At 36.7% G+C, this 22,188-nt stretch overlaps 4 protein-coding genes across 9 annotated transcripts; 1 reads left to right on the forward strand and 3 right to left on the reverse strand.

Annotated features, from left to right (window-relative positions):
* Nucleotides 1–5,924, forward strand: LOC140765518 (SKA complex subunit 1 homolog). Of its 3 annotated transcripts, XM_073104649.1 has the most exons (10): nt 1–129; nt 208–332; nt 415–524; nt 590–668; nt 1,430–1,494; nt 2,122–2,227; nt 2,312–2,341; nt 2,564–2,677; nt 2,997–3,076; nt 5,616–5,924. In XM_073104649.1, exons 1-9 carry the CDS (start codon nt 33–35, stop codon nt 3,072–3,074), a joined length of 804 nt encoding a protein of 267 aa, XP_072960750.1. In that variant the 5' UTR covers nt 1–32; the 3' UTR covers nt 3,075–3,076; nt 5,616–5,924. The 3 variants fall into 3 exon arrangements, with proteins under 3 accessions (XP_072960750.1, XP_072960749.1, XP_072960751.1); XM_073104648.1 differs by lacking the exon at nt 5,616–5,924 and having other exon boundaries at nt 2,997–3,317; XM_073104650.1 differs by lacking the exon at nt 5,616–5,924 and having other exon boundaries at nt 1,433–1,494; nt 2,997–3,317.
* Nucleotides 5,925–8,729: 2,805 nt separating this feature from the next.
* On the reverse strand, nt 8,730–9,417 carry LOC140765495 (cortical cell-delineating protein-like). The gene has a single exon (XM_073104612.1). The coding sequence runs from the start codon at nt 9,315–9,317 to the stop codon at nt 8,919–8,921; it is 399 nt and encodes a 132-aa protein (XP_072960713.1). The 5' UTR covers nt 9,318–9,417; the 3' UTR covers nt 8,730–8,918.
* Nucleotides 9,418–10,538: 1,121 nt separating this feature from the next.
* On the reverse strand, nt 10,539–16,631 carry LOC140764270 (adenine phosphoribosyltransferase 3-like). Of its 4 annotated transcripts, none has more exons than XM_073102741.1 (6): nt 16,310–16,617; nt 15,948–16,058; nt 14,842–14,934; nt 12,684–12,833; nt 11,285–11,343; nt 10,539–10,810 (listed from the first exon to the last, which is right to left on the reverse strand). In XM_073102741.1, the coding sequence occupies exons 1-6, from the start codon at nt 16,404–16,406 to the stop codon at nt 10,757–10,759; spliced, it is 564 nt and encodes a 187-aa protein (XP_072958842.1). In that variant the 5' UTR covers nt 16,407–16,617; the 3' UTR covers nt 10,539–10,756. The 4 variants fall into 4 exon arrangements, 3 of the variants coding, with proteins under 3 accessions (XP_072958842.1, XP_072958843.1, XP_072958841.1); XM_073102740.1 differs by lacking the exon at nt 10,539–10,810 and adding an exon at nt 10,827–10,973 and having other exon boundaries at nt 16,310–16,623; XM_073102742.1 differs by lacking the exons at nt 10,539–10,810; nt 14,842–14,934 and adding an exon at nt 10,821–10,973 and having other exon boundaries at nt 16,310–16,631.
* A 2,107-nt stretch (nt 16,632–18,738) lies between these two features.
* On the reverse strand, nt 18,739–20,905 carry LOC140765645 (uncharacterized). The gene is made up of 3 exons (XM_073104823.1): nt 19,828–20,905; nt 19,613–19,741; nt 18,739–19,241 (listed from the first exon to the last, which is right to left on the reverse strand). Exons 1-3 carry the CDS (start codon nt 20,319–20,321, stop codon nt 19,085–19,087), a joined length of 780 nt encoding a protein of 259 aa, XP_072960924.1. The 5' UTR covers nt 20,322–20,905; the 3' UTR covers nt 18,739–19,084.
* Between the last annotated feature and the right edge of the window lie 1,283 nt (nt 20,906–22,188).

Here is a 22,188-nt window from a genome sequence, read left to right on the forward strand (position 1 = left end):
GAGAATTATCGATCAAGAAGGGCGCGATCGCCATGGATCTGAAGCAAGCGGGATCTTCTCTCGACGCCCTCATCTCCTCCTTCAACACCCGCATCGTTGAGCTCCAAGAACTCGTCATCGCCCGCAACAGTAGTCTCCGAAAGCCATAGTCCCCCTCTCTTTCTCTGTCTTTCGATCGCTCTAAAATCCTCTCTTACCTTTTCCTAGTGTATCCGACCACCAGCATTCCCGATCTCTCGGCCGTCGATTCGACCCTGAAGACTATGGAAACTCAGATCCAAGCGATCAGGGATCGGTTACAAGAGGAGAGAAGCGCCATCCCGAAAGCCAAAGTTAGATTTGGTGTTAGATTCATTGGATTCTCTAGCTTCTCTTTTGTTTTCAATTTTTTTGATTCGTTGGATACTGATGCAGAGGCTCATGGAGCAGTCGAGGCGGCAGCAGAGGAAGCTGCAGCACATGCTGATTCACATGCCGTCGGGGATGTTGGAAAGCGTAAGCCACTCGGATCACAACACTTCGAGGTAATTCTTGTTAAAAATTGCTAAAGCTTTTTGATTGGGAAGTGATTTGATTGCTTGGATTGCAGTTTGGTTCCGGAAGTGGTGGAGTGCGATGTAGCTTATGAGGCTTCGAAGCAGAAGGAGGATCCAGTAGCGATGCCCAAGGTATCGCCACGTTGACTTAGATTCTTTCATTTGTTTTAGATTTTTTGCATTGATTGTGTGGTTTAGAAGTATGAATTTGCGGAACATATCCTATCGGAAGGATCTTGATATGCAATTGGTTAGGTTAGCTGCCGCGAGAATGCCTTTTCTGTTATGCCTCCATATTTTATTATTTTATAATTGTCTATAAAAGTTATTTAACGCTGATTGCCCATTAAATCAAATAATCAGAGAAGAGAGCAGAATTACTCCTTGGGAAAAAAAGCAGGCAGAAGATAATGGGAAAATTTTAGATAACTATTAATTATTTAAATGTTATCTAGTTGAATACTTAAATTGGTAGGAAATCAGTAAGCAACATGAAAGAATCGTCAACTACAAAATGAAAGCCTCATAAGGTTTTTCTACTTTTCATGCCTAATAAGTATTAACTGGAAGCTACTTTGTCCTCACAATTAATAATATAGTTGGTATCGTATTCTTGGCGAACAAACAGTGAAAGGATAATTGCCTTCCTCTTAACATAGGTTGCTTGAATGGTATGCCATCACTTAAAAGTTTACCAAAACTGTGGGAATATATTATTTTCTTCTTTTTATTTGTTCAATTGTAAATGTATCTTAATGTCTCTTTTCACAAAGAAATGCCAGACATGCTGTATATTACTAAGGAAATTTTCCTGACAGCTTGATAATTGATAACTAAGAAAACTCTGTTGCTGGCTCTCAAACTGATGGATCCATTCATTTGTGTTTCTTGAGAAGAAGGGCAGAGGTTCTGCACCCCGTTGGTACATCTCCGCTGAGGAGCTGGATTCATTGTCATCGTAAGTTCATTATCCTTTTCATGCCACTTTATATTATTATTCTGTTGGCTTTCTTATCTTATACATCAACTATTTTCTCTATCTTCTAATATGGATCTTCTTTTCCGCTTCTTAGTTAGCAGTGCTGTTTGTTTTCACCTTTCCAACATTAATTGCTTACTGGTAATACATGTGACACGCTGCTTGTATGGATACACTCTTCTGATGTATGAAGTTTTGAATCTTACAGAGTTACAAGTAGAGGAATTAAAAATTGAACTTAGTAGTAGCTTTCAAACAGCACATTAGGAATTTTTTGGAGAAACATATGTTAATGGAAGTCTTGAAATTTGACAGAACCAATAGCCTTTTGCTTTCTTATATTTAATTTGAAGCACATCTCAACAGAGTCATTCCTTTTCTTATGAAATCCGATACCTGAAACTTGAAGAACATGTAATTGCAATAAATTCCTTTTGAAGCAATTAAAAATGATATTTGTTAATATATGTGAGAATAGTTTCTTCTCATGATTGTGGCTAGACTAATTTTGTGAGTTAGGCTCCTTAAACTATTTTTCCAATTATAGGATACAGGAGGTAAACACATTATTTCGTAAATAATTTCATAGCTTCTTGATTACTACAGTTATATGAGGGGAAGACTCACATTTGAGAAGGTTAACATTGCTATCAATGAGGTGGCTACATATGCAGATGCAAATGCTCATCTTATTTCATGCCCAAAAAAGAAGGTTCAAGTTAGTCCATTATTTTGTCAATCATGATGTACTTCCAAACTTATCCATCTCATTTTTGAATTTATTTTGTTCATGTAGTTGGCGGAAGACACTTGGGAAAAGGCTCTGGTAAGATAAAAGTTTTGTATACGGCATACTCATGCATGCATGCATGCATGTATTGGGCACATACTAGACACAGTTAAACAATCATACCATGATAGTTTCTTCAAACATATCAAGACAATTAAACTATCAAATCATGATATTTTCTTTAAACTTATCAAGACAGTTAAACAATCATATCATGGTATTTTCCTCAAGCATATCAAGTGCTTAATTTTAATGCAGGAACTGAGAGACATTGCTATGGCTGAAGCAGTGAAAGGCAAGCATTTTTTCCTTGAAACAGATATAAAAGGGCCAGGACTAAAACTTGACAACACTGGCAAAGCAATTCTGACTGTAAGTAGATATACAACCCTTACTGTATACGCAAGCCAAATATATCCAGATACGCTTAAGCACAATGTTTTCCATTTTTGTTATCGTGTGACTGCATGTGCAAAATATTTTGAGATCTAATGTCCATCGTCGGCCTGACTGATAACAATTGAAGTTCTACTTGTTTTACTATTTTGTAATAGGTGCTCTATGGCTAAGCCTCATTGGATGTGCTAAGTTACTATCATTTTGTCAAGGATTATCTTATGGATGACTACCACCGTATTCACCATTATTTCGAATCAAGCTTCTTTTTAACTTGTGTAATTCTGCAATTCAGGTCCTTCGCCATCTTGGTCGTGTTCAGGAATCTCGGGTTGGCCATCATCGTGTCCTGACCTTGCCAAAACCACATTGACAGTATGTAATGTTGGATTACTTACCGTTTTTCATTCATTTTTATAAGAACATCTTCTAGTTTAGTTTCTGAGGATATCTTTCGTGGCAATACTACTTCAAACTTTTTGTGCTTATACTTCTCAAAGTTGGAGAGAATTTTTGTTTCTAAATAATTGTTTTTTGTGGCATTCACTTGTGGATTAACTTTCATACTAGTTTAGCTATACTCATTTTAAAAACTTGTATGAGAGAGCTTATACCTTGTTATGTTGTTTGGTCGTAAATCAGTATAACAGTTTATTATTACACTTGTAATATGAAAAGTAGAGAATTTTAAAAAATGATTAAAATGTTATTTATAATGGATGAATGAGAAGAAATAGCGAAGAGAAAGAGAAACGAAAGAGAAAAATAATTGAAATGATATATTTTCAAGAATAAAATAATAATTCATAAATATAAAATACTAGATGGAAGAGGAGAAGAGAGTAGAAATTAATAAAATAGTATTGAATTAAGTTGTTGTTTAGCCATATTCTAGTATAAAAATGTTTATTCCACAAAGTGAATAAATTATTAACAAATTTGGGAAATTTCTCATCGCCGTCAAAGTAAGCATCTCTAATCGAGCTCCATTGCTATAGTGGGGCTCGAAATTCGACTAAAAAAATAGAGCTCGGCTCTAATTTTTAAAGTTTTTTAAAAATTCTAACTTTACCCGATAAGTATTTAATTCAACAATTTTAAATTTATCTGTATTTTTTATTAAATAATTTAGTTAGTTAAACTGAGTATATAATTAATTTTACTAATCAGTTTTTAATAAAAATAATACCATTGGAAACGTCTCATCGAGACATTTAAAATGAGTATAATATTAAATTATTTTTTAATTAATTTAAATTTTAAATATTTTATTATTTATAAAATAATATTGATTTTATTATTATTTAAAATCAATGTGTCCAAAAATATAATGACTCAAAATTATGTTTTAATATAAATGTGAAATATTAAAATACATCAGATAAAAAATATATTAGATATAAAATACATGAGACATGAAATATATCAGACATCAAATACATTAAACATGAAATATATCAAATAAAAATTATATTCCTGCTTACATCAGACTATTAATATTTATTATTTTTATTATTAAATGTTAATTTCTATGTATTTTGTGTAATGTAATTTTAATATTTTTAGTAATAATGTGTAATGTTTATTTCGATATTTATTTCGTATAATATAATTTTGATGTGTTTAATTAAAAAATTAGTAATTTAAAATTATTTTTGAAATAATTAAATATTAGTCTTATTTTAAAGATCTTGATGAGAGTTTTCTAACCATATATTTTTTATTAAAAAATAATAATATTAAAGGGATCTATTAAATGATTTAAAATAAATAATATATATATTATTTTAATAAATATAAGGCTCGGTACATTTAAGTGCATCGAATTCTTATTGGCTCCATGTTTAGAGCCTCATCGGTTGGAGATGCTCTTGGTGAAAGAGTTTAGGAAACGTGCAACCACAAATAAATTGGTTGCATCGTATTATCACACGCCAACCAACTAGGATTTGAAGTGTTTCGTTGCTGGCCTCGTCATGACGCAGAATTGGGCGAAGGCCAAAGCGGCAAAAATTGGCCAAGACATATCCTCCTCACTATCCAAACCTCCAAGTTCCAAAACTGCTCTCTCCCATAGATTTCTGAGACCTTAGTTGTCCAACAGAACCAAGTGTACTGCTATGTCAGAGACTTATGAGGATTTGTTTCAGGGAAGATGGAATAGGTTTGTCTGTCCTACTGCTGTAAGCACTGACCAAAATCTAGCTATGTTTTGGAATAGGGCTCACGTGTTGCCTTCCAGGACTGAACTAAGACTTACGATGGGCACTGTTAGAGGTATAAAAATTACGGTTCTCTAACAATGAGTTAACATTATATTATAGTAGAGTCTCTAAATTCGAATTCTGTATAGTCTATTATTTTTTAGGATTATTAATATATCATTAGTAAAAAAATAATAATAATGTTAGGATATAAAATAAAAAAATTAAATAATTGATGTTCTTATTAGTTTGATGCTCTCTAGAGTTATTCGAGTACTTCAGTTCGAGCAAAATTCAAGAAAGAGAAACTCTCTTCAAGTTGGGCGCTTCACCTCATAGGTATATAGTGAGAACCATGCATGGAAATCAGTGATAGACCACCCACCGCTAGCAACTGAGGAACTGAAAATATACATAGATAGCAGAGATTGCAAAGCCCCGACCGCAGGAATCTCCTGCAGTTGGGGTACTTGGTAGTCATTGAGCCGCGAGAACTTCCTGTAGTTAAAGTGCTTTTTATGGTTGAATACTTTTGAGGAGTCTTTTCGTCCGTTGTAGTTGGAGGTGCACGTATAGATAGATATATTTATATACGTAAAGATCTGAAAGTATTGTTTGATTAGTTATATGTTATAGAAAATCAAATCAAATCATTTTTAGATGTATTTTGAAACACATTTAATCTAAGTGAATGTCTTTTTGGTATGCAGTGATGTCGCATTTCTAGATACAACATCTGTTACATCTCTCAATAACACAAACCAAACATACTGTTTTGGCAGCCATCACGGGCTGCCAAGTACGGGGCTGGGAGGATCCGCGCGGCATCACTCACGCAGTCACACAGGATGCTCGTTCATCAAATTCCCAAGACAATTCAAATTCCTTTTCTCTCGTTTTTCTAGTGGAAAAATGATTTGATGAGAGAGAATGATCACGGGTCGCTCTTAGAACTCTCTATATATCGTCCTAACATTATCCTTCTCCTCCCCCACCCCCAAAGATCACAAACATTACCTTCATGGCTTCTGAAACTACGGTAGCATTACTCTTGCTCATGATCCTCACTTCCGCGGCACCGCCAGTATTTGCCTGCCGCCGTTGCTACCATCCTCCGGTAATTACCAACCCATCGCCGCCGCCGCCGCCGCCAGCGACCAAGTGTTCATTAGATGTTCTGAAGCTTGGCGTGTGTGTAGATGTACTGGGTGGGCTGGTGCATGTTGGCTTGGGTAAGCCAGTGGAGAATATGTGCTGCCCTGTGCTCCAGGGGTTGCTGGAGTTGGAAGCTGCAGCTTGTTTATGTACTGCTATAAAGCTAAGGGTGCTCAGCTTGGACATTTACATACCTTTGGCCTTGCAGGTCCTCATCACTTGTGGGAAGGAGCCGCCTCCTGGTTACCTCTGCCCTCTTTACTAGTACTAGATTCCTACTTAGTATGTAGTTGGGACTTGGTGGTTTGTTAGTTTTCTTCTGCTTGCTTTTGGCTAATGGTGATGATTTGAAGTTGGTTTTGTATCAATTAGGGCCTGGGTGTTCGTCAAAAGTACGTTAAAAGTAGTGGGATTGTGGTTTAGGGTAGAGAAGTCCAGATGCGTATTGCTTTTTTGAATCCAGATGGGTCTTATTTGCTTGTGAGAACTGATTAGCTTGCTTGATGTCTTAATATGCTTCAATTTCTTTTTCATTCTTGTTTGTTTCTTCATTTTTGAAGTCTTAAATTTTCTGTTGATTTAATCTATCTACATTTACATCGACAGCGATTTACATGCTTGAAAATTCTACTGAATGGTTTCGTTCCTCAGTTCCTCCCTTAATCAAGTAATTTCTTATTCATTATACCCAATAGCTAGAATATTAAGAATACTTATTGTTCCCTACAATACCTCCATTAATTTTCTTTTTCTTTTTTTCTTCTTTTACTTAGATATGAAATATTGTTCGATGATATATGGGTGAGATGATTTGCAGCAAATGTCTTTTAATTTTCTAATTTACAGAAATAAATCTTTATATTATCAAATTGCAATTAATTTTTTTTTTTACTGATTTAGCCCAAACAAATTTTAAAATGATTGATGTGTCCTAAAAAAAAAGGTGATGTAATAATACCTATGAAATTTATACGTATTGTTTATATAAAATATACGCTCTAATTTTTAACAATATACGTATCGATATTTCAAAGAAAAGACCACGTATCGTCTATGTAATTTATACATATTGTTTATGTAAAAGTTACGCTTTAATTTTCAAAAATATGTGTATCGAGATTTAAAAAAAAAAAGACTACGTATCATCTATATAATTTATATGCATTGCTTATGTAATTTATACACATCGTTTATATAAAAGTTACGTTCTAATTTTTTAAAAACTAAGCAAAATAACGTTGTATGCATTGAGATTTAATAAAATATTTTGTATTAATTATATAATTTATACGCATTATTTATATAAAAGTATGCTCTAATTTTTAACCATGTGCATCAATATTAAGGGGTTGGATTGATTTAGAGAAATAATAAATTAGTCTAAATTAATAAAAAAAAAGGTTTAAACTTATAATTTAATAATAGTAAAACTTATTTGTGCCAATTAAAAAAAAACTAAAATGACTTTTTGTTCCAAATCGACCCGACATGCGTACCAGGTAAATTTTCCCTTCGTAGACCCTTTTTTCCTTGTGCCGACCCGTGAGTCTCTCCACTAGTACGTGGGTCCATATATATATGTTAAATATATTTTATCTCTTATTTTATACTTAAAATCATTAATCATTACATACTGCATAATTTCTCGTACTAAATCAGTACTTGAGTAGATTGAAACTGTTAAATTATCAAAATATTTAAATTAATTTTCTCTCTAATTAATTTATCTAATAAATATAAAGAAGTAGTTTGATAATTTGAACGAGGTTCTCGTTTAATGGGATAACAATTCTAATTGATCATTTTAGTCGTAAATATATGAATTGATTTGAGAAATAAAAATTATTATTCTTTTCTAATAAAAATAAATATTAATATAAATAGAAAACTGAAAAACCATATCTATCCCATAGGTGAGAACTATGGCATCAATGAAGACAAAAAAAAATGATCAAGTAACTCTTATATATTTTAATAGGTATTAAAATTATTATTTAATTCTCGTGAAAATAATATTATTTTGTTATCTGTTATCTAATTCATAACATCTTGAAGAGATGTGTTAAATATATGAGATACATTATTATTGATCTATTATCTAATAGTTTAAATTTTTGGATCAATTAATTATCTATCTATATATATATATATATATATATATATATATATATATATATATTAGCCATGCTATCTCAGATCGGGACTGATTACAGCGTATTAGTGAACTGGGCAACTGGATCATTGAAGATTAGACCAAATGGAATCATTTGAAAGTTCTTTCCCTTCCTCTTTTAGAAAGTACTACATGTCCGTCCAAGGGGATCTGTTTCCAATTACGGAGTAATCTTGCAATTATTGTCGGTTGATTAAGAACAACTCACTTATGCAACTAGAAGTTTTATACGATTTGCCCACGTGAGCACATGTTGCATATCGATATTAAATCCGCTGCCTCGACAAAGGAGGAATTTAGCGCTGCTGTCGTGATACTTGGCGGCAGCCTCCCAAGTTCTATCTACCCTTAGCTTAACTAGCTTTTAGCTCCTCTCAATGATATATAGTTGATTTAGTAGTAACTAGTAACGTCCAATTTCGTTACTAGTTATATGATGCTTATAGCTTCTCATATGGCAGGAAATTAACTTTAATCATTAGTAGAAGAAAAAGAATTGAAAGAACTTTTACTACTCAATAAGCACGCAGGAAATCGAACGAACAACGTACATCAAATCAAATGAACTGAACTCAATACAAGAAGGTAGCGCAAAGCAAAGCCATGATCAGAACCAACACAAAAGAACAATGCATGCAGGAGAAAATAAATAAATAAATAAATAAATAAAATAACTAGCGTAGTCTTAGGCACACTTGAAGCCCGAGGGAGTGCCCTTGCCACAGTAGTTAAGGATGAGGCTCAGATCAATGGGGAGGTTGAGCTTGATGCCGAGAACGTTGCCCTTGATCGCCGTGCAGAGGCAGACGGCGGCCTCGAGATCGACGAGACCCTCGAGAAGCGAGCAGCAGGGCAGCTTGGGCGGGGCGCCGACCTTGGCCTTGATCAGGCCGAGCACGTTGGCGCACACGCCGAGCTTCAACGCGTCTCTCGGGCACTTGCCGCCGGAGCTAGGGGTAGGCGTCGGCGTCGGCGTCGGCTTCGGGGTCGGCGTGCAGGTCGTGCCGCAGGCACTGGCCAGCGAGAAGAGCAGGTTGAAAGCAAGGAAGATGACGACTAGTACTGAAGAAGACCTGGAAGCCATGATGCGATGTGCTGTGCTCCTGCTACTATTCACACACACACAAAACACTTTGTATAGCAGCGGAGTGCTCAAACTCCAAGTGTGCTCAAAGTGTTTGTGATGGTTCTATTGTAGATTCAAGTGTGAAGTATTTATAGCCCAAGGATGGATAAAAGTTTAGGGATTGATAGGAACATGCATTAGTTGTTACAAAGAAGTGAAGACAAAAAGTTTGCATGTGAATGAGGTGGCTTTGATAACTCATTATAGCTGGCAAGTTAAAGCAACCCGTGAACATATTCGGCAGGTCGCATATGGGTTTCTTTTTTTTTGGTTGTATATATATATATAATGTATACTTCCCACTTCCCACTTGCCAGCTTCCATCACTATTCACTAGTTAATTATGCAGCTTTAGTTTTATTTGTTTGTGTGTCAACTTGCCTTAATTTTTGTAGCTATACTCGTGCATTGGTCCATTATTCGCAGGCAAGAACAAAGACAGCACAAGTCTCAATTTGGAAGGTGATGGAAGACACAGCATGGGAACCATTATAGAAAGACTAAAGAAATCACACACTAGTGCCACTGTATCATTGAGTTAAAATAACCATGATGTTTGAGTAGATCTAACTTAAATATAAGTCGCATAGTTACTAACCTTGTTATGGTCCATTCTGTCATTGTGTGTGCCTAAAAAATAATGATAAGACTTTTGCTTTTTAGTGGCAAATCATATTATAAATAATGTTACTGATGGGTCATAGCTTGATGGTCATACCAAACTCAATGAAGGATGAGATAATTGATTATTCTTTGCATGAAGATTTATCTCATTACAGTTGATGATCTCTTATCTAGGATATGAATCTTCTTCTCCTTTTTATATATATATATATATACAAGTAGAGCAAAGAGTGACTACTGATTCACTGTAAGTCAGGATCTTCCTTTCTGCTAACTCTTTTAAAAATACTTGGCAATATCTTTATGCCGAAAATGAAGCCAGAATGAACATTGAAAGGAAAATTGCAACACAAACACAGTCTCTGATGCAACTCTCATGAGATCCACACATCTGAAGATGAAAATATATTTTCCTTTTAAAGATTACTTGAAAACAGTTGAAGTATAATTACTTGAGATTTATGAGTAAAATATTATTTCCTGCAGTGCCGTTGCGATTAAACATGAAGAAAGCAATAAACCTTCTCTTACATAGGCATTGCGAAATCAAGAACAGAACACTGAGACACTAGCTAGATCAATAAATATTGGCAGCAGAAATCCAGAACATTGCATAAGAGTGAGATAAATAATGAGAATTGACATCCCAAGAGTAGCAAAACAATTGAAATTTTACTACTATTTGGAAAAGAAAGGACGCCATCACTTTCACTGCAAATTTTGAATGAGAACCTCCAGTGTACAGACAGCCAGAAGCTAGTAAGCGGACAACGTCAGCGGGACTCAATGAGTATGTACAATGGCTTGCCGTTCAACCGTTGGCGACCCTGAGATATATGATGACAAATAGGAAAATGATGGCTTCAGTAATCGATCAATATTTCAAGAAGCTAGATGTCATGAGGTTTTCTTTCAAACTTTTACAGGTGAGTATGCATCCAGTTGTAAATTTAGATCCTGGTGATAAGTTTGGTCTTCAGTCTGTGTGTTCTGCAGTAATAGTACAGACCTTCAACACACATACATTTGGAAAAAGGGCAAATTACCAAATGCTAGTCAACAGAGACAGAGATGGATATCTCGATGAACTTCAATCAGGGCAGGTTATTGGACAAAGACTAAGAAATATTTTACAGAAAATCTCAACAAAAAAGCAGCCTGGACTTTGGAGAGAATCTTGAGACATGGACGAGAAATAAAGAGGGAGACTCCAACTTGATAGAGAGTTCTGGATTTCAAAATTATGGTTTCGGGTTTCCATTATCACAACCACATGATATAAGAAAGAGTCATGAATGTACCTCAAGTTCCGGAAGTTCAATTACACAAGCACATTCAACGACTTCAGCTCCAACACACTCTGACATCAGAACATAATGATCACTGATTGTTCCACAAAGCAAGAATTAATTGACCTAATAAGAATTAAACTGCTCATAATAGGAAGGCAGAGGTTAATTAAATTGACACCAGAAGTGATCCTAGAGTTATAGTCGCCAAAGAAAATCAGAAGCACAAAGAATCTCCAACAGAAAATTGAATAGGATGATTTCTCATTGCGCCAAAATAAATTGACAACATCCCAAATCATGTCAAATTATCTGGTGAAATTAATTACACATCCATTTTAGTGGCAAACTCTTAAATTGCTCTGGTTAAAGTTGTAAGATGATACTAGATTTTACATGAACGACAAACTCAAGCCTCTTGATTCAGGTCATAATAAGGGTAAACTATTACGAATCTCCATCACCTTAACATGTCAACTAGCACACATACGGAAAATGAACAGAGTGAACAACACGCTTCATTTTCCTTTAATGCAACATGAATCTTTAGTTTAACGTTGAATAAGTCTAGTTAGCCAGGTAATCTTTATTTTATGTTTCTTATAACAATATTTAGTCCAGCAATATCGACCATCGGCAACTTAAACCTTTCCAAAATATGGTTGGAGTTCAGCTCAGGCAAACTAGGTAAGGAACAGGATTTCCCAAAATTCAGGTAGTCTAGTTTGTGATAGGGGTGATCTGCCTTAGCAGCCAGAGTGCAAGCTTATCAAGTAGCAAAATCCCAAATTTAGACTAGAGATCAAAGAATTACACAGAAGGAGTTGACACAATTTATTACGAGGGTCTATGTTTACAGAAAGAGGAATCAATGATCTGAGAAAACATCATACGATAGGTCTAAAACACCAGTCCATGTGTCATCAAGTGATAATCTTATCACTGTTTCCCACATTATATAAACAACAGTGGATGCTGACTATTTGCCAATATGCAAAGGAATTCCAATAAAGCATGTCATGTATTTTAGCTATTCTAGACAGAAGAGGGTAAAAATAAAGGTTGCCTAGTTAAACGACAGATCCTATCTTTGACAAGCCATTTCAGGAAGGAGAACATTTTAGCCACTTATATATTATCTTCTACTTTCTGTGTCAACTAATTGACTGGCTAATGAGATACCCAACTAATTCATCACAAAGAAAGTTTACTATCAGGTCATGTAATTTGGCTAGTAAATTGGAGGTCTCACATGAACATTGTCATTGCAAAGTCATAACTTTCAGCACTAAGATCATGTATCCAAAGAATATCCCAGGTAAACTTATAGCCGCTAGAGGTCTCATATGAAAATAATGTCATTGCAAAGTCATAACTTTCAGCAGTAAGATCATGTATCCAAAGAATATACCAAGTAGATTTATAGCTGCACGAAGAGTTCCTCCGGTTGCAATCAGGTCATCAATTACTAAGGCACGCTCACCAGGTTGAACAGCTCCAACATGCATTTCAAGACAATCAGTTCCATATTCTAGCACATACTCTTCTGAAATGACTTCACCTACAAATTTATCATAATCAGTTGAACCAGTTGATTGGAGTCATTAACTGAAGTACAAAAAGAAAACCCCTTTATCTTGGACATTTGTGACAAGGATTGGTGGAAAGTGAAAACAAATGACAAACAAAAGGCTGTACAATAAGACATAAATACAGAAACTTAAAACTCACAATTAGAAATACTATTCATCAACAGTTTAGCATGAGCATTGTAACTTGAATGCAAGCATAAACTGGACTGTCCTATTCCAACCTTTAAGATTTTCAGAAAAACATTAACCCAAAACCAGTCACCAAGAAATTCTACTAGCTTATCTTCCAACAAAGTAAACCTTGTTAGAAGTATGATCAACACTCATTTCATATATAAAAGAAACGTAAATGGTACCAACTGATGACTAGTTTTAAACTAAGTTGAGAAGTGTATAATTTGGAGAAAAGCCTCAATTTTCGGAAAAGGCTTTTCCAATGCTATCTTTATAGGTGCATTGTGAAAGGAATAATGAAATCAAGAACACTCATTAAACCTCAATAGATGGCTCTTAAATAATTCTCAACCAGAACTCATACCCCTTTTCAAATGTATGCACATTGGGATATGAAATTAAGAATAACCTAAGGGCACCTAGGAAGAATACAAAAACTTGCTCATCAGAACTTGGATTATACAAGAGCTTCTTTATGAAAAGAAAGCATCATGGCTAACCCCAGTGAACTAGAGGAGTAGCAACATGTGATTTAAAATGTAAGGGTTTATCACTAGAAGCTAGAAGGACCCGTAAGATATTGCAGAGAAAGGGAATTTCTGTTACCAAGAGGAATTTCTGGGCTTGCCCAAACATCAAAGAGAAATAATACACTGGGTCCATGTAACAGAGGATATAGGCCATAGGATTTTTGTCAGATTAAATTTCTTTGCCCTTATAACTTGCAAACTAATGTTCTGGAACAAATCATCACCATATATTGCACGAGTAAACATTTCTTATCTTTTCTAATAAAGAGTTACCTGTTGGAGATAAGATGTTCCTTAGAAGCTACAAGGTGTTTCTTATGAGTTGAAAAGGCACGAGTAGCTGTTTAGCAGGTGCTAGATCTCCAGATAGACAGGTTAAGGGAAGTTTCACATATTTATGCCAAAGAACCACAACAAACAAGTATAATCATCAGCTCCTCCCTAATTATGAACTTAAATTTCATGACTTGTAGAAGTTAGAACAATCTTATGACTATCTTGCCACCATGACTTCAATATGACATGGAAAATAGTGACCAATTGGAAGGTAATACATGGCTAGTTATCAAAGTAAAAAGGCAAAATATTAACTAGTATTTTCCTACTATTATTGTGAAGAAACAATCCAAGGATTGTTATGCCGACTGACACGCCTCGTGTCAATCGATAGTTGCCATGCCGGCACAATACCGGCACGTGGCATGAGAGGTTGACACCTCTCCTCTCTCCTCATCGCTGCGAAGCCGTCGCCCCCCTCTTCTCTCTTTCTCTCTTGTATTTATGCCATAACTTGATCTGCTACTTTAAGTTAGATAGCAAATGGATCCTTTTATTCTCGATCCATTAAGAGAGTTCAACCCATCTTCAACCTTGGTTAGGGCATGCGAGAGAGAGAGAGAGAGAGAGAGAGAGAGAGAGAGAAAGAGGGCGGTGATGGTGAGACGATCATCAGTGATGGGATCTGTGATGGAAGCTTCCTCCTTTTATCCTTCTCTTTTTCTCTCTTTCTCTTGGATGGGGAGGCGACAGAGCTCTATTCTTGTAGCACATGCCATGTCATGCTGACCCCAATGGCCGGCAAGAGCTGTGCCACAGGCACGATAATCTTTGCGTCAAACAAAAAAGGGAATAAGTCAAGTCATGATGGTCTATGGTAATAGTTACTAACGCATTTGATTTTGTGGAATTACTTAATGGACACTTTGAACTCATAAGCATTTATGTTTTTCCATTAGCATTAGATAGAAAAAATTCATGAATGTGACTGTGATACCTGGCAGCTTTCCTGGCTTTCTTAAAGGGATGAACTTTGCGCCAATTGCTAAAGCAATTGGAGGACCAAACATAAACCCTCTAGCCTCAATTCCTATTATAAGGGAAAAAAAATATCATGCAACATTTATAAATTAACATGAGAAGACATCAACATAAAAGTGCATCAAACAACAAAAGATGTTACGGGATAAGCAATTAAAATTATACTCTCAATCGTCTACCTCCATAAGATGTATAATAACAAGTTATACTATGAAAAGGGGAAATTGCCAAGTCCGCGGTTCAAATAACAGTTAGTAATACTTTCTCTACAACATGAAAATTACCAGATAACGTGAAAAATGCAGTCCTCAGATCTTTCAGAAATCATTGATGGACCCTAAGGTCATGAAGGAATAATAAACAGAAAAGGGAAGATGTCCGTTCCACAAAATTAGTGACAAGCCCATCTCTATATCTAAATGTAGTATATTTGCAATACATTCACGAATATTATGAGGGAACAAGAAGAGCATATGAATCATCACTTGAAGAGAAAAATAAGTATTACCATTGTCAAGACAAGCCAATCTTGATAGTTTAATTAGACATAGTATTGGTAGTACTGTATAGTAAGTAAGCATTACTTATAACTAATGCACAAAGATCTAAAGAGTCAAAGATCACGAATAATGTATCGTCCCATAGCAGCTAATGTCACTTCATTCCAACATTAGCTGTTAGAAATGCACCCAAGGGACAAAAGTGTGGTTCAACATTTGAAACAAAACTGTGCCTATCAAATCCAAACAGGTGAGGAGACGACATGTAAGAGAAAAAAATAGAATAAAAAAACCCCATACAGTAATGAAGCTTTCAAAAAATCTATTTTAAGAGTGCGGAGCCAGGGAGCAATGTTAGTGCATAACCCAAATAGAAGACTCGACCCGAATATGGTCCATGATAAAGAGACCACTGCGAAAGGGTTCTCTAGACTCCACAAGGCAAAGCAGAGTTCTCCAATTTGAAATCATGAGAAGGTAAAAATGCTGCTGTTCCCAATCTATGACACCATCATTGCCCATTATGGGTAGAAAAAGGAGAAATAATTGAAGAAACTTTTACCAGCAACGACCGCGATATCCTTCCCAATGTACCGCTCCACAAACAAATCCACCGCATTCTTGAACGCTTTCGGGTCAAGAAGCAGGGTGGTGATGTCTTGAAACATGATACCTACAATCCGATCCGTCGGTGAACCAAATGAGCAGTCAAAACGTCAAACAATGAGTTCAAAAAGCAATCTTTACGGGAGAAAAGTGACCGAGAACACAAGAAACAATTCGAGAAGGCAACGAAGAAGACCCACATCGGTAGTAGCACGCACCGCCAAATAAAAACAACAGAAAAATGCTATTACGACAACAAAACTTGATCAAAATAAGAAATTGACAAATGGGCATAAGCGAATAGAGTAAGAGAAGGACCTGGCTTGGGGAAGTTGGGCACAACGCGAATGGATTTCGCTATCCCTTCAATGCGGGAGTCCTGGAGCTCTCCTTTCTCGTCCTCACAAATCGCCATTAGCCTCTCTCTCTCTCTCTCTCTCTCTCTAGCTCTCTCTAGCTCTCTGGTTCGAGCAAAGAGAGTGGGGGTGGCAGAGAGAAGGCAAGAGTGGGATAACAAAGGCGAGGATTATAGGGGTATATATAAGGGGAAGATTAGACACCGAAGTGTAGTATGGACTGTAGAGTATTAGGAGTAGGAGGGCAATGCACGAGAGAGAAAAGGGGAGCTCTGCAGGAGAAAAAGGAGCAACTTTTTTATGCTCCTTAATGCCCATAGTGGAATTCGGCAAGTTTGGTAAGAGTTTTTCAGAGTCATTGACCAAAGTAGCCTTATCGATGAATTTATATTACGTTTTTATTCAATCGTTGACTACTTTAATATTTTTATTTAAAATTATTAGCATTTTATTTGTATTTAAATTAGCATTTCAGTTAGAGTTTGGGAGATAGAGAGAGTTTAGGTAAAGTTAATTTTTTAAAGAGTTTTATTTAGGAGTAAAGTTGGGTGTAAGTCATTTTCGTAAAAAAATAATTGAAGTTTGGCCAAAAACTCGGAGTCGTGAGCATTATAAACTATTCATTATTCTTGCGGACCATCATCGTCCCATTAGTGCCCATTACGCATCTATTTCAACTACCAAATGCTCTCGCGGGTACACCTTAACGATCCTCGGTGACGTCCCTCTCGGGGCGGAACAGTACCAAAATCCTCCGACCGAGAGCTGATCCGACCACCCTAACCCCACAAATCCACCCGCGTTTGACACCCGAATTGAACCCTCCGTGGGGCCCGCCCAGAGTAGAGCCAGTTACGCGGGCCCCACCCGGAGGATCCTCTCGATTTCCTCCTGCCAAAGTGTGGGCCCAGGATGTAGCGCACCACTAAAGCACCCCGTAGATATGTACTCCGAAAAATGACCACCGGGACCCGCACCTTGTGGCCAATCGTAGGCGCGCGGATGGCATGGCATGATTGCTCACCCATATGAAGTTCGCAAATGAATCAAGATGTCATCTTTTAAATGCTACCGATTATAATAACAATAATTTATTTTTATTATTATTATTATTATTATTATTATATATATATCTATTCCAATGATGCAGCACATCCTATTTATCAACAGTATATAAATAATCATAATAATACAAACAGGAGACTGTAGCTCTCTTCCGACGAGTTATATATAGAACTTAATAACAATATTATTAGGTCTAGTTTTATCGTCTCAGCATCCAAATCAATAAGCTAACTAAGACACGGACTAAGTGTATATATTTAGCGCCCCGCCCACCGAGAAGAAAAATACTGAATATTTTAATATTCTATTTTATAAGTAAATGTGGAACTTATGCATTTAACTGTTCAATTGAGCCAGGCAAAATTAAATTTTTTTAGCATTAAATTTGAGGTGTAATTTATTTTGACAATTAAATTTTGGGAGACAGGCTCGTACAAACGGCCCATAGCACTTTCAATTTTCAAATGATTGCTTTGGTTGGCAGGTGAAATAATTATTAAACAACTGTCTTTGTCTTGTTAGGCAATCGCTTGTTGTATTTTTCCGGCAACTAATAGTAATTACCAACGATAACAATGAGTCACTTAATCAAAGTAATAATAATTAAAAAAAAAAGGCCCATCTCATAAAAAGCCATTCAAAAAGGTTGAAACTTTATTAGTTGCCACTATCATGTCCTACCACTTTATTTATAAAAAGCTCTTTGTTTGATAATAATCTCATTTGTTAGTTAATTATCTGTGCTTCTTCCTTAATTACTTTCGTGGTTAGTCTCAGCTTTCTTTAGCGAGAGAACATAATAGTGTTCATGACTTGTTATTAGTTCCTAGCCAGTAGCCAACTCCAAGTAATATTAATATCTTAGTTAGACAGTTTAGTAGTTAGTTTTGATCTTATAATAATAATAATAATCGGCATTAACATAATCATGACGTGACACTCTTTGTCGAATCTCTGGGTAGGACGCCGAAATGATAGGAACATGTTAGCTGAATGATTAGATCAAAGATGCTTTTTAATTCATTAAGATCGACATGTTTTTTTATTGATGATTGATGTGTTTTTGATATTTAAATGAATTCATTTCATTCATCAAAAGACTCTCAACTATATCTAGTGACTTCCTAACCCACAATATAATAATTAAGGTCCAGAAATTTTTGTAATATTAGAGTCATATATTTAATGAACAATTATATTTATACCTTCTTCTTTTGCAAGATCATGAAGTCCTATTTGTGAGGATGTGATATTCCAACATCCAAAACATCCTCTTAATGACATTTAACTTTATCAACAAGACATGTCGGAGATCTCACAGTCGTTATCATAGGAGTATGGCCAAGAGGTAGATGTGGCTCTTTCTAATTAACTTCAAACTGTAGCTAACGTAATGCATGCCCCCACACATGCATGCATTTGGTTCTCACCTACAAATATAATGGCATCATGAAATCTTATAGATTCAAGTTTTGGCCCGTTTGGCCCATAAGGTCCAATATAAAGTGCATTTGATATGCAATGCCAATATGCCATGCATCCATTTGACATCTGATGATCAATTTTTCTACATCATGAAGAACCATTGAAGTTAATTTATATGATCTCTTTAAATTAAGCTGGAGTGGTAAACAAAGGTTAAGACTGGCCTTCTTCTCCATCTGATCAGAGTCTAACGAGGTATCACGATGCTAGGTGCAGCCATTGTAATCCTTGGATGGTTGTGATCGCCTTCGTATGTTATGATCAGCATACTATTATCGTGTATACATCGCTCGACGTGCTTCCTCGCAGGACATCCCCCCATGCTGCTGCACTTGTAATAGCTCCTAAGTAATTTATTTATTAGAGTTAGAAATTAGCAACTGGGAAAATGCATTTGAAAGAACAAATCTCGAAAGGAAGTCGTGATATTATTTCTTGTCGGAAGAATTCAATGAGGAAAGCTCAGTCACCGGACGACGACGACGACGATGATCGAAGTAGATGTGAAGATGCTTCACTCTGAGGATGATACCGACCCACACCATATTGAGCGAGAATTAATGACACCCTAAGACTTGTTGTTTATGTAAAGAAATATCAAGTATATATGGTGCTCTTGTATAGATATAAATTAATAAATAGGAGTATGATGCTTAAGAACAGCGGGTGAAAGCCAAGTATATATATATATTAAAGTTGACAAATAGTAGCATACCGCGGGTGTGGCGAACCTTTGATCGGCTTTTGGCCGTACTTTCTCCACGAGAAGTCATCGAATGGTATGTCTGCTAATCTGCTGCTCAAAGCTGCTGGCACTCGAATTGTCCTCCTAATCCTTATCGTTCTATCAAAATAGAGTAGAGTAGAGGCTAATTCCAGTGTTATTTACTAAGAACAATCCAAGATTTCCTATAGAATTCATCAACTCACCTTCTCTTCGAGCAGTGGCATCCTCCGGTCGAGGCCGTGCACTTCGCGGTGCCGCCTTCACTGCCATGCTTCCTCTTGGATGGCAGCATGGAGGAGGATGAAGAGTAGCAGCATGAGTTCAAGAAGTGCTTGTTGATGTTATTACTACTAGTTACTCCAATAGAAGGCAATATATTAGCACTGGTGGTGGTGGGGGTGCTTACAGGATTGATGGGAGAAACACAACGTTCGATCAGTGAAGTTGGATCGAGATGAGGAGAACTCGGCAATGGGCCTTTCCTTATCCTTTTACAGTGGGTAGGAGAGGAGCTATCAAGTAAGCAAAGAAAGGTCTTGAATTCGGCAATGGCTTCGTGGGCAATTGAGCTTAGCTCATGAGAGCTTCTACTTAGCCTTTGGCCAGCAATGCAGTGCAATAGGTGATGAGCCGATCTAATACTTCTCTGCGCGGTTTGGAGGATGGTAAGGTCTAGATTTGAGACGATGGAAGCCATTGGTGAGTGAGTCCTAAGCTTGCGTCCAACTTGCCAAAGGTGCTTCCTTTTATGATCACAATTCACAACCCAATACCTGGAGCTCGAGGTTTTATAGATTTCTGAAAAGAAATAAGTGGAAGCAAAGGACAGTAGTAGGATTCCACTAAGGCTAATACTTCCTCTCTTTTTTTAATGCCCAAATTGATAAGAGTTGGAGACAATTTCACTAAATACCAACCTTAATGTCCTAGAGGGGGGGGGGGGGGGATTGAACTCATAATTTTCCTGAGGGACCTGCAGAACTCCAGTGGTGTCCCGAGAAATTCAAATCTTAATAGATCGACCACTTTCTCACACAATTGACCTCACCTAACACCCATATACTAAAAGGGACATCTACATATATTGGGTACCATCTATGGTGGGAATTCCATTGTCACCACAATCTGAGGTGGAATATTGGAAGGGAAGGTAGGGGGAGATGAGAAAGGTCATGTTTTGTTCCTTAGTGATCATTATTGCTTCTGTGATTAGAAGAAGAGTGGAAGAAGAAGAAGAAGAAGAAGAAGAAGAAGAAGAAGAAGGGTAGAAGATGGAGTGGGTGCGTGTGTGTGTATGTCTAGTGTGGAGTGATTTGGCTACCACTATGCATAAATAATGCACATCTAATATTCCACTTCCATCCACCCTTCCCCATAAATAAATAAATAAATAAATAAATAAATAAAATCTTCTCCTCCACTTCCCTAACCAATCCTCTTCTCACACCATCCCCACCTCAGTCGTTTCGTTGAGTCGGACAGGAGATATTAATTAAGCTCGATTAAGCTTTAGTTATGTTTAATTCTTAACATGATATAGTTATAATGCAAAACTTTCTGACATATATAATAGAGCCATATCGAGCTGGGCCGGCCCAAATAGCAAACAGACAGCATCTAGCCAACCAGAATCGAGAAATAAATTTAGACTAACTTCCCGATCTTATCATGTCATGTATCATGTATGTATGTATGTATGTTTGTGTGTGTGGGGTGGGGTCCGTGGAGAGCAATGGGCCCCCTTTTGAATCCTGGGCTAACCTATGCCGTTGGCCAGATCGAGCAGAATAAATGGGCTTGGATGCATTAAACTTAATGCGACCAAAACTTTGTCAAGCTGTCTCCCAACGAGGATGCATCCAATCGTGGAACCGATCGCGCACGCATAGGACTTTCTCCGATGCGTCGTGTCATACCGACTCTCACGTACAACATAATAAATTTCTTTCCAGAGACGTCTCACCTAACTATTTCCTCTTTTAACACCTCATCAATTAACCTGCCTCTTATCCCAATTTCTTTTTATTTATTTATTTATATTTTTTTTATCGTTTTAGAAATGCTCACTAAATATTGTATATATAATCTAGCGGTTTAAGAAAAAATAATAATAATTTCGTATATACATGACTTCCACGTGAATTAAAATTGACTTATTTATAGTTTTATAAGATAAACTTAAAACTTATTTGTTTAGATACAACCGTACAATATTTGAGGAGCAATAGAGTTAGAATGGCACAAATAAAAGTAAATAATAGCTCTCGCCTCTCGCTTCTAGCTTCTTTGTTGCATATAATACGACGGGACGGGGGGGGGGGGGGGGGGAGCTCCGCACCACGTGCACGTCGAACTTGGCAGGCAGGACGTGTGCAGGAAACAGCTGCGATTGTGGGGGGGGCCCACGGGCCGCCACGGAGGCGCCGCCGTACGAAAGCTGTCTCTCCCAGCTGTTTGTCCGCGCGCGGTCGACGTGGTCGACCTTTACACGTGGCGAGGACCTGGCGGTGGAGGTAGTGGGCCCCCACCTTTTGTCCTTCCTCCGGAACACGACAAACGTGGCT

This window comes from Typha angustifolia, chromosome 8 (assembly GCF_048772165.1).
Source record: "Typha angustifolia cultivar Huaian chromosome 8, ASM4877216v1, whole genome shotgun sequence".
Lineage (NCBI taxonomy): Eukaryota > Viridiplantae > Streptophyta > Magnoliopsida > Poales > Typhaceae > Typha > Typha angustifolia.